The 12149-nt window shown below is 53.2% G+C and overlaps 2 protein-coding genes across 7 annotated transcripts in view; one reads left to right on the top strand and one right to left on the bottom strand.

Annotated features, from left to right (window-relative positions):
- Nucleotides 1-471, bottom strand: part of PDPK1 (3-phosphoinositide dependent protein kinase 1) — a 73524-nt gene extending 73053 nt beyond the window's left edge. For 3 of the 6 annotated variants that reach the window (XM_067014237.1, XM_067014238.1, XM_067014240.1), the window contains exon 1: nucleotides 310-467. In XM_067014237.1, coding sequence (XP_066870338.1) covers nucleotides 310-333 — 24 coding nt within the window. In that variant the 5' untranslated portion in view covers nucleotides 334-467. Of the gene's footprint in view, nucleotides 1-309 lie in introns of all 6 variants that reach the window. The other 3 variants (XM_067014241.1, XM_059039132.2, XM_067014242.1) reach the window with 2 other exon arrangements.
- A 1401-nt stretch (nucleotides 472-1872) lies between these two features.
- LOC131740824 (large ribosomal subunit protein eL39) lies at nucleotides 1873-2144 on the top strand. Its single transcript, XM_067012320.1, is given in 2 exon segments — nucleotides 1873-1945; nucleotides 1948-2144. Coding segments are annotated over 2 exon segments (249 nt in total). The 3' UTR covers nucleotides 2124-2144.
- The last annotated feature ends 10005 nt before the right edge of the window (nucleotides 2145-12149 follow it).

Here is a 12149-nt window from a genome sequence, read left to right as displayed (position 1 = left end):
GCGCCGCGCCGAAAACAAACTTTCCAAGCACTTCCACCGCGACGGGCCGGTGACACCTCCCCGGCCTCCCCCGCCCTCCGCGCGCCTGTCAGCGCCCCCGCCGGGCCGGCGCCCGCCTCACCCGGGCCAAGGCTTCCTACAGCAGCCAAGCGGCGTCTCCACGGCGCCCACGGTCCCAGGCCCGGCCGCTCGCCGCAGGTAAGGCGCCGCCCGGCCCCCGGGACCGCGGGCCGCCTCGCCGGGCCCCGGCGTCCGCCGCGCTTGGCGGGGTGACGGGCCGGCGCGCCCAGGCGGCTGCCGCGCACTCACCAGCTGGCTGGTGGTCCTGGCCATGGGCCCCGCGTCTGCACGGGCGACTCCCCCGCAGCGCTGCGCGGCTCGGCGCCTCCTCAGCGTCCTCCTCCCCGCAGCAGAGCCCCAGCAATGGCCGCCCGCATCCTGCGCCCGCCCCGCGGCCTGCCGCCCCCAGAGCTGCCCCGCCCCCGCGCGACGCCAGGCGGGACTTCCGGCGCGCCGCCGCCACTGCCGGCGCCCATTGGTCACACTCGCCGTCGCTCTGCCGCTGCCCCGGCCAGCCCCGCCGGCGCCTCCGAGCTGCATTTCCGGGTTGGGGCCCGGCAGGCGGGAGAGGCTCGGCCCCGCCTCGGGCGTTGGGGGTTGGGGGGGAACCCCACGCGAGCCAATCCCAGGGCCGCGGGGCGGGGCCAGGCGCCGGACCGGGCGAGCTGTCATCCCGGCTGACAGACAGGAAAACTGAGGCTCGCTGGGGTCGGCCCCGAGGCGGGAGTGGGGCTGGGCTCCAACCGTGCAGCTTAACTCCGGAGCAGGGCTCTGAGTAAACATCGAGAGGAGCAACTTCACTAGTTGCAAAACTAAGAAGTGTTCGCAGAAGGAAATCTAGGGTCTAAAGCCATAGCTATAAGGCAGAAAACAATCCCATCTCATCACTGCTAATAGTCCCAGGGACACCTTCAGAACTTTCTAGTCTGCTTATAAATTTTTTTTGGAGCTGTTGTTGTTGACGATGAGGATGTTGAATTTTTTGGTAGTTGTTATTGTTGTTGATGACGGTGATATTGTTGCTTTTTAAAATTGTGGTAGGGCTTCCCTGGTGGCGCAGAGGTTGCGAGTCCACCTGCCGATGCAGGGGCTGTGGGTTCGTGCCCCGGGCCGGGAAGATCCCACATGCCGCGGAGCGGCTGGGCCTGTGAGTCATGGCCGCTGGGCCTACGCGTCCGGAGTCTGTGCTCCGCAACGGGAGAAGCCACAACATTGATAGGCCCCAGTACTGCAAAAAAAAAATATATATATATGTGGTAAAATACACATAAAATTTACCACCTTAACTAACCATTTTGGAGTTCAGTGGCATTAAGTACATTCATTCACTTTGTTCTAAGATGATGTTGTTTCAAACAAAATTAGAATCGCCTTGTTACCTGAAGGTTTGCATATTTTAAAAATAACTTTTTTTATATTTCCGAAAGAAATACATGTTCATTTTTTTTTTTTTTTTTTTTTTTTTTTGCGGTATGTGGGCCTCTCACTGTTGTGGCCTCTCCCGTTGCGGAGCACAGGCTCCGGACGCACAGGCTCAGCGGCCATGGCTCACGGGCTTAGTTGCTCCGCGGCATGTGGGATCTTCCCGGACCAGGGCACGAACCCGTGTCTCCTGCATCGGCAGGCGGATTCTCAACCACTGCGCCACCAGGGAAGCCCAACATGTTCATTTTTAAAATAATGATTTAGACAATAGAGAGAAGTAAACAGTAAGATAAATGAATCCCTCATCCCACTGGCCAGAATTAATTGTTGCATAGCACTGATGGCTGCGAACATTCACTTGGTGCTTACTCTTATTAAGGAATTTTCATGTCTAGGGCTTCCCTGGTGGCACAGTGGTTAAGAATCCGCCTGCCGCTCTTTTCTCATCCCCCATCCTATGTATGTTGAATTTGCTCCTCGCCATGTCTTCTCACAAGACTTTCAGGATCAAGCGATTCCTGGCCAAGAAACAAAAGCAGAATCATCCCATTCCCCAATGGATTCAAATGAAAACTGGTAATAAAATCAGGTACAACTCCAAGAGAAGACATTGGAGAAGAACCAAGCTGGGTCTATAAGGAGCCTCACATATGAAGTGGCACACATGTATGCTATCAAGGTCAATTGCATCTTACTGTATCAGAACATCACTAGTGTCTGGAACAGCTGCCTGTGTTTGATGGGAGAAATGGAATGGCTCTCTCCTCTTTTTTTGATATTTCCTCACCACTGTTCACTGTGTAACTCAGAAATAAATATGAAACCTTTTGTTGGAAAAAAGCAAAAAAGAATCCGCCTGCCAATGCAGGGGACACAGGTTTGATCCCTTGTCTGGGAAGATTCCACATGTCGCAGAGCAAGTAAGCCTGTGCACCACAACTACTGAGCCTGCGCTCTAGAGCCCGCGAGCCATAGCTACTGAGCCCGCGTGCCACAACTACTGAAGCCCACATGCCTAGAGCCCGTGCTCCACAACAAAGAGAAACCAACGGTAATGAGAAGCCCACACACTGCAACGAAGAGTAGACCCCGCTCACCCCAACTAGAGAAAGCCCGTGCCCAGCAACAAAGACCTAATGCAGCCAAAAATTAATTAATTAATAATAAATAAATAACCAATAAAAAGGCAAATGTAACCCATATCCCTCAGAAGGCTCCCACTTTTTAAAAAAATTTATTCATTTATTTATTTTTGGCTGCGTTGGGTCTTTGTTGCTGCCCACGGGCTTTCTCTAGTTGCAGCAAGCAGGGGCTACTCTTCGTAGCGGTGCGCGGGCTTCTCATTGCGGTGGCTTCTCTTGTTGTGGAGCGTGGGCTCTAGGCACTCAGGCTTCAGTAGTTGTGGCACACAGGCTCAGTAGTTGTGGCACACAGGCCTAGTTGCTCCGTGGCATGTGGGATCTCTGCCCCGGACCAGGGATCGAACCCATGTCCCCTGCCTTGGCAGGCAGATTCTTAACCACTGTGCCACCAGGGAAGGCCCAGGCTGCCGCTGTTTTGATACTCACTTTTTTCACTTACCAGTGTATCATCGTGTACCCTGTCTAGCTCTCCTGATATCTGATTGCTGCCTTCCTCAGTCGTAAGGGCTACAAAGGACCCCACTGGAGGAATCCTAGAGTCTATAGATCCATGTATTGATCAAGCTCCCTCCTGACACTGAAGTGGTTCCCAGACTTCTACCTCATGAACAAGGCCCTGCACGTCAATCCAGGCACACGCTTACTTCTTCCCTTAGGATAAATTCTTAGTAGACGTAATTGCTGGGTCAAAATGCCAGTATCCCCCTCAGGAGTTTTGCTGCAAATTGCTATTGCCTACTCCACTCTGAGAGTGAGACACTCTCACCCTCAGGGGACACAAAGACAAGTCCAAGGTAGACACTGCTCTGGCTCCCATACCAAGCCACATCCAATATTATACTACGTCAATAACCACTACTGCATATTAAGAGCAGTGTATTGGATTTTGCCTCAAACAATAGGTACTACGGCCATTTCCATTCTTTACATGAGGAGACCAAGGCTTCAGTGACTTTGTTACTCTTGGTCACAGAGTTACGAGGTTGCAGAGCACAGGACTCAAAACCAGCCCCGACCAACACCAACGCCCTGCTGGGGCATCGGCCACTGGGCTCAACTGCCTCCCAACAACTCTTATTTTCTATTTCTTTCAATCCTCACAAAGTAATAATACCTTATCCTCAAAGAATGCAAACCACTTTATCTTCTCGCCACAACCTTGAGATACTCAATGTTTATTACCATCTTACAACTGAAGAAATTTGCCAGACACAACGTTAAATGTGAATGTAAATATATATATAGCTATAGAGTCTAAAAATATATATCTTGGGACTTCCCTGGACGTCCAGTGGTTAAGACTGCACTTCCAATGCAGGGGACGTAGGTTCGATCTCTGGTCAGGGAACTAAGATCCCACAAGCCACGTGACATGACCAAAAAATGTGTGTGTGTGTGTGTATCTCACAAGCACCCTTTCTCAGAAAGTTACTGAAGCATGAGCTCCACCAAATGAGGGGGTAAGCACACAGGTGGGCAATAAAGGGAAGTCCCAGGAACTGTCCATTCAACAAGCATGTATTGCACCTCCCCTCCGTGCCAAGCACTGTCGTAGACATTGGCAATTCATTGGTGAACAAAACACAAAAATCTCTGCGCTCGTGGCACTCTGATACCACCGGGGGGGGGGGCGGGGGGGCAGCAACCATAATAAATAAGCACATCTTATGGGATGTTGGAAGGTAATAAGTACTGTGGGGAAGAAAGAAAATCAGGTAAGTGGGGCACAGGAGTGCCCAGGGAGAAGGTGCAATTGAAATGGATAATGGGGAGAAATCCCAAGATTCCTCAGACCCAAGGGGAGTGAGCAGGCTTCAGAGGGCTCCCCCAAAATACTGAAAATGATAGATTCTATGATAGGTTTCACCACTTTAAAAATTGAATTAAGAAGCTGACAGACAGATGAGAAAAACTTCAGAAAAACAGCCACACCAAAAACGAAGCACACGGGACTTCCCTGGTGGCGCAGTGGTTAAGAATCTGCCTGCCAGTGCAGGGGACACGGGTTCAATCCCTGGTCTGGGAAGATCCCACATGCCGCAGAGCAACTAAGCCCGTGCACCACAACTACTGAAGCCCACGAGCCTAGAGCCAGTACTCTGCAATAAGAGAAGCCACCGCAGTGAGAACCCCATGCACCACGACAAAGAGTAGCCCCCGCTCGCCACAACTAGAGAAAGCCCATGCGCAGCACCGAAGACCCAACAGAGCCAAAAATAAATAAATAAATATTAAAATAAATTTAAAAGAAAGAAAGAAAGCACAATCGCAGTTCACGAGGCAGCTCACTCATCTCAGCACTGAGTGATATTTACAGGCATAACATAGATGCACTGATTGAACCAGTAATTACTATACTCCACCCTGGCAGGACCCGGAGAGAAAGTGGGGTATGAGAGAGCTGAATTCTCACCTCTTTTAACAGAAAGGCAATAGATAATGACTACAAGTGATAAAGCAAATCATAAAGTACAAAGATATTATTTAGAAAGATGGACAGAAATGATAGGAAGCACACTTAAACCAGCGATAAGTGGGCTGTGAGTAGGGAGCTATGTGGCGGGGGCTGCTGTTTTTCATTACAAGCCTTTCTACGGCTCTTTGGCCTCTTAAACATTGATGCAAATAATGATTAATAAATTGGTATATCTTCTTCATGGAAATTCTAAGAAGCTCTCACTTGCTGCGTAAGGATGTCTATGACCATATGGCTTTAATAAGAGGCAAAAAGCATAAAAGAAAAACAACCAAAATATTTATCAAGAGAGTGGTAAAGTAAATTAGGTACATTCTTCCTGAATTCTCTGCAGCTGCTGAAAAGCACAGGGCAAAGCTCTAACACAGAAAAAGAGTAAGGGCAGAGAAGCAAGTTGCAGAATATGAACTGGAGTCTTAGCTTTTTTAAAATTAGAGTCTATGACACCAAAGCATGTGCAATGGGGATCTTGAGTTATGCGAGGAAAAACAGGGAGGTGAACAAAGCTTGAGGAAAACGTCCGTGGTCGACACTAGAGCCTGCTGGAGAGCAGGTGGAGGGGATCACACACAGCCAGCTTCAGGGGAAGGGGTGAGGGGAGAGGGGGAGGCCATGGCCCTGAAGAAGTCAGCTGAGCAGGCAGCAGGGACAGGACAGGGAGGGACAGCTGAAAGAAGAACGAAGGACAATTCTCAGTCTTCACGGGGCTGAAAGGCAGCCAGCATGCAAAGCCCAAGTCATGCCAGGCCACTCCTCTCACCCTGCGAGAGGCAGAGCACCCCCTCCATGGGCTGGGTTTGGCTGCCCATCCCAGGACAGTGGGCAGGAAGGGAGATGGACTCACCTGGCCCAGCACAGTTCATTGGCACCCCAGCTGGAGAAAGGAGAGGGACGGTCCACGGCTCTGATCTGTCCCTTCCCTGCCCAGAGCCTCTATCCCTGGCTGGCTTGAGAGTGACCTCAGGCCAAGAGTGCAATGGCTCGGCCTGATGTTGTGAGGTCATGTTCTGCCCAGGGAGGGGCAGGAGGATGACTGTAACCATACTGGGAGGGGGCTCGGAGGCTGCTTTAAGCACATGGCCTATGTGTGTGGAGCACTTGTTGCAAACCAGGCCCTGTGCTTGCACTTGGCCTGTGCTGTTTCCTATGTTTCACTCACTTCTATAACCCTCGTGGTGCAAGGGAGGAAACTGGGGTTCAGAGGCAACAGAACCTGCCTAACATCACACAGCTAGTGTTAATTATCTAGTACTGTGCAACAATTGATCTCAAAACTTAGAGGCATAAATCAGCACACATTGATGATCTCATGGTTCCTGTAGATAAGGAATATGGGAGCAGTTTGGCTAGATGGTCCTGTCTCAGGGTCTCTCATGAGGTTGTGGGCAAGTTGTCAGCTCAGGCTGTCACTGAAAGGCTCGACTGAGGCTGGAGGATCCACTTCCAAGATGGCCCATCCACCCAGCTGTTGCTGGAATCCTCAGTTCCTCATCATGGGGGCTCCTCCACAGGGCTGTCTGTCTTCATGCCACAGCAGCTGGCTTTCCCCAGAGTGAATGAGTCTAGAGAACACCCAAGATTGAACCTGCAGTGACTTTTATAACCTAATCTCGGAAGCGATATAGCATCACTTCTGACACGGTCTGTGGGTCACAGGGTACCCCTGGTACCATGTGGGAGGAACTGCAGGAGGGTGTGAGTTCCAGGAGGTGGAATCACTGGGGGCCATCTTCAAGGCTGGCCACCACAGCTGGACAAGGGCTGAGCCAGGACTCCAATCCCGCTAGGACGCAGGGAGAGACAAGGTGAGAGAAGCAGGCCAGGCCCGCACCCCCGAAGGTTTAGTGAGCCCGGGAAGAAAGCGCTCTACCTGGAAAAGGGGAGGCAGGGAGACCAGTTAGGATGCATCCAGTTAGGGAGAGACACGGGGACTCTCAAAAGATAATGGGGGGGGACTTCCCTGGTGACTCGGTGGTTAAGAATCCGCCTGCCAATGCAGGAGACATGGGTTCGATCCCTGGTCCAGGAAGATCCCCCATGCTGCGGAGCAACCAAGCCTGAGTGCTGCAACTACTGAAGCCCACGCACCTAGAGCCCATGCTCCGCCAACAAGAAGTCACCACAGTGAGAAGCCTGCACACCACAAGGAAGAGTAGCCCCTGCTTGCTGCAACTAGAGAAAGCCCACGTGCAGCAACGAAGACCCAACGCAACCAAAGGAAAAATAAAAGATATTGGCATGGTCTCTGCCTCTGCCTACTAAGTCCCTGGTCACCATGCCTGAGGTTTGCTCGTGGCTGCCGGTGGATGGATAAAAGATGCCAAATTCAGCCAACAATTTCCAAGCCACCTGGGTAAATATCCTCCCATATGAATCATGCTATGTGAGGAAAAAACCTAGACTGAAAGTCTGGAAACAGAAAGTTGCATGAGGTCTCAGGCAAGTAAGCTTCCCTCTCTGAAACTCAGCTTCCCCAACTTTAAAATGGGCTGACTCCTCAAATTGGTCAAAATTCCAAAGACTGAAAACATCCAGTGTTGATAAGCATGTAGGGCAACTAGCACCTTCATACACTGATAGTAGAAATGTAGTGTCCCCTTTAGACCCAGGCAGTGGGGAGCCCTGGCCTAGGCCCTTCTCTCTAGAAGGTATGGTGGGGAGAATAACAGCGCCTCCAAAGATGTCCACATCCTAATCCCCCAACCTGTGAATATGTTATCTTATATGGAAAGAGGGAATTAAGGTTGCTAGGGAGCTGACCTTAAAATCAGATTAGGGACTTCCCTGGTGGTCCAGTGGTTAAGAATCCACCTTCTAATGCAGTGAATGCGGGTTCAATCCCTGGTTAGGGAAATGGGATCCCACATGCTGCAGGGCAACTAAGCCCACGCTCTGCAACGAAGAGCCTGCCGTAACAAAGAGCATGCGTGTCGCAACTAAGACGCGACACAGCCAAAAAATAAAATAAATTAATAAATTTTAAAAATCAGGGCATCATCCAGGTAGGGCCAATATAATCACAAGAGTCCTTTAAAGATGGAAGAGACAGAAAGAGTCATGGTCAGAGTGATGTAATCTGAGAAACTGGACTGCCATTGCTGGCTTTGCCAATGGAAGGGGGTCATGAGCCAAGGAATGCCAGCAGTATGTACCAGCTGGAAAAGGTAAGAACACTGATTCTCCCCTAGAGCTGCCACAACCTTAATGTTAGCCCATTGAGGTTTATTTTTGACTCTGACCTTCAGAATTGTAAAATAACCAATTTATGTCTTTTTTTTTTTTTTTTTTTTTTTTTTTTTTTGCGGTATGCGGGCCTCTCACTGTTGTGGCCTCTCCCGTTGCGGAGCACAGGCTCCGGACGCGCAGGCTCAGCGGCCATGGCTCACGGGCTTAGTTGCTCCGCGGCATGTGGGATCTTCCCGGACCAGGGCACGAACCCGTGTCCCCTGCATCGGCAGGCGGATTCTCAACCACTGCGCCACCAGGGAAGCCCCCCAATTTATGTCTTTTTAAACCACTAAGTTTGTGGTAATTTGTTCCAGCAGCACTAAGAAACTAATATAGAAGACCCTTCTGTGGCCCTCCTGTGGCCACAGGATGGAGGAGGAAGGGCCACAGGGCCCAAAGGAGTGCCCAGGCAGGGCCCCCTTCAGCCTTCTACATACACTTGAGCATCAGAATCCGCAGAGTTCCCTGTGCATCACTCCAAGGTCCATCCTCCCCAGGGCAGCTGGGGTGGGTGGGGAGGAACCCAGCTGGTCCATGGTGGGATCTGGTTATTAGGTCAAGGAACATCCATCTTAGAGGACTCTGGGCACCTTGTTAAAACAGTGAGACAGATCCACGCATCCCCACCTGGGAAGCTCTCCACTTCACGTTGTTCAATTTAAAAAAATAGTGAATGGCAGAGCAGTATTAAAAGTGCACAGGGGCTTCGCTGGTGGCGCAGTGGTTGAGAATCCGCCTGCCGATGCAGGGGACACGGGTTCGAGCCCCGGTCCAGGGGGAGGATCCCGCATGCCGTGGAGCTGCTGGGCCCGTGAGCCATGGCCACTCCGCCTGTGCGTCCGGAGCCTGTGCTCCGCAACGGGAGAGGCCACAACAGTGAGAGGCCCACGTACCAAAAAAAAAAGAAAAGAAAGTGCACAGGACTTCCCTGGCGGCCCAGTGGTTAAGACTGTGCTTCCACTGCAGAGGGCGTCGGTTTGATCCCTGATCAGGGAACTAAGATCCCACAAGCCTCACAGCGGGCCAAAACAAAAACAAAACAGTGCAATCCCAGGTTGTAAAACAAATACACAAATGTGGAAACAAGTCCAGGGTCACGTTGTAAAGAACCACACCAAGCTGTTAACGCTGGGGGAGTGGGGCGCAGAGGGGCATGGAAAAGAGGGTTGTGGTGCAGGGGGTTCCACAGGCAGGCGATGGAACGGAGAGGGAAGAGGAGCAGAGAGGCGGGGCCGGGCGGGTCTGGGCGCTGGGCCGCCCTTAAACTGGGTCAGAGGGCTCGGCACACCCCTATTGCTCGGAGGAGGTGCGGCTCTCCGCAGGGCGGCCCCGATTGGCCGGAGCCAGAAGCCCGCCCACAGGAAGGAGCCCCGCACAGGGCGAGCGAGTCAGCGGGTGCCGCACCCCTTCCCGGACCTGCAGGTCCTCTTAGCCCCGGCGCGTGGTGTAGCGGGTTGGACCAAGTTAATTGTAGACGACCCGCCTCTCGGGCACAGCCCGGTTCAGCGTGGCCCGTAAGTCGATCCCCAACCCCCAAACGGGCTTCTCCGTCTGGCACCACCCGGAACCCCTGCACGAATCCGCGTGCGACCCCGAGCGCATTAATGGCCCACCACGGTGCCCAGTGAGCTCGGGGCCTAGGAGACCTGTCATCCCGATGACAAGCCCGAGGCTTCGGGAGGGACCCCTGAGCGCCGAGACTCCAACTCGAACCGCAGGCGCTCGGCACAGTCCAGAACCGTCTAGTGGAAGCCTCGCAGCGCCCAGGCTCGGCAGCCAGGTGTCCCCCGCCCCCACCCAGGAGAGTCGCGACGCGGCGGCCGCGTGGGCCGAGCACCTCCCTGCAGAGCCTCTCTTACCAACGCTGGGCCCTCGAATCCTCCCACCCACACCCAAACAAGCCACGAAGGAGAAGCTGGGAGCTCCCAGGTCACCTCCCCAGATCCCACTCCAGCTTCTCCAAATAGTGAAAGTCGCCCGCACCCACCAGTGACTCAGGCACACACAACTGGTGTCACCTCCCCCGCCCCCCAGTCCACACCCACACCAGAGCAAGCCTGTCCCCGTACTTTGTCTCTGGCCCCACTGCCACCCGACAGCCAGTCCCTCAGGGTCTCCTTGTTACCGCAACGCCCTCAGCAACCAGAAGGAGCACTTAAAATGTCAGGGCAATCTTGTGTTGAAAACCCAGCAGTCTCAAACTCAGAACCAAAGCAAGCGAGGTGGGTGCAGGGCTGGGGGAGGCGGGATGGGAGGGAGAGTGTCCTTGGTGCAGTTCCCCTTTGGGGAGATCTGGAGATGATGATGGTGATGGTTGCACAACAATGTGAATGTACTTAATGCCACTGATCTTTGCACTTAAAAATGGTTAAAATGGTGAATGTTACATATATTTTACAAAACAAACAAACTCCAGTGGCAGCCCCACCTCAAATAAAATCCAAACTCCCAGGCCAACTGCAAGGCCCAGCTCCTCACGCTGTGGTTCCACTTCAGCCCCCAGGTCACCTCCCCCTCCAGCCCTAGCAGCCATCTGTGTTCCATCAACACACTAAGCCTGTGCACTGGGCCTTTGTGGGGCAGTTCCCTTCACTTCCAGCCCAGCATTCGCTCCCACTCTCCCTGTTGTCACTCTTGCTGACCACCATCTCAACTAGCCCCTCTGTGATTCTCCACCCAGAGGCAGCATTCTCCACCCACAGAGGCCCGGCAGCTGGGTAGGCCAGGCCACGTCCCCACCCCAATGCTCACCAGCCCTGGGACTTGGTGCCCGCGTTTCCCCAGCTGAGAAATGAGAATGACAAACAGGAACCCCCTTTGGATTGTGGACAGAAAGGAGTACTAGTACATGCTAGAGCACTAGGAGGCCTGGCAGTGGTGGGTACTGTAAAGGCTCCTCCCTATTGGGCTCCTGCAGGCGGCCCCCACCCCAGGCCATCCCTCAGGCCTGCATCACATGGTGGTTCTTCCCAGCCTATTCAACAAACACAGCTGGGACCTGTAACCGTTTTTGTCACCTTGGGCCTGGAGACACTTCCTTTAGTGGGTCTGAGGCAGAGGCAGGAGGGGCAGTGGCCCGGCCACGTACAATGGTGCCCCATGATCTCCTGCACCAAGGGCTGCTCCCGTGTGAAAGGGGAAGAGGGGTGCCCACCCCAGGACCCAAATGGGGGGAAGTCAAGACAACAACCCCAGACCTGGGGCTCACTAACACCTGTGTCGTGGCTGTCCTCAGAGCCAGCAAGGCCCCCTACAGCCCACCCGCCTTGCCTCAAAGCTGTCCTACTGGGCTTCCCTGGTGGCGCAATGGTTAAGAATCTGCCTGCCAATGCAGGGGACACGGGTTTGAGCCCTAGTCTGGGATGATCCCACATGCTGCGGAGCAACTAAGCCCGTGCGCCACAACTACTGAGCCTACGCTCTAGACCCTGAGAGCCACAACTACTGAGCCCACACACCTAGAACCTGTGCTCCGCAACAACAGAAGCCACCGCAGTGAGAAGCCCATGTGCCGCAAAGAGTAACCCCGCTCGCCGCAACTAGAGAAAAGCCTGCATGCAGCAACAAAGACACAATGCAGCCAAAAATAAAATAAATAAAATAAATTAATTAAAATGCAGAGATTAAAAAAAAAAAAGCTGTCCTACCCAGGGAGCCCAAGAGCCTGTGCTCCCAATGTGGGGGGACTGTTGCCAAGGCTGAGAGGACACCAGAGGCTGTAGGATGACACTAATGGACAAACACAGTGGCAGGGTGCAGGATACACCCTGAGGACCCCCAAGCTGCCCACCAGCACCAGGAAGGGTCACCCACAGCTG

The sequence above is a fragment of the Kogia breviceps genome, chromosome 14 (assembly GCF_026419965.1).
Source record: "Kogia breviceps isolate mKogBre1 chromosome 14, mKogBre1 haplotype 1, whole genome shotgun sequence".
Classification (NCBI taxonomy): domain Eukaryota; kingdom Metazoa; phylum Chordata; class Mammalia; order Artiodactyla; family Physeteridae; genus Kogia; species Kogia breviceps.
This window is presented reverse-complemented; position numbering and strand designations above follow the sequence as displayed.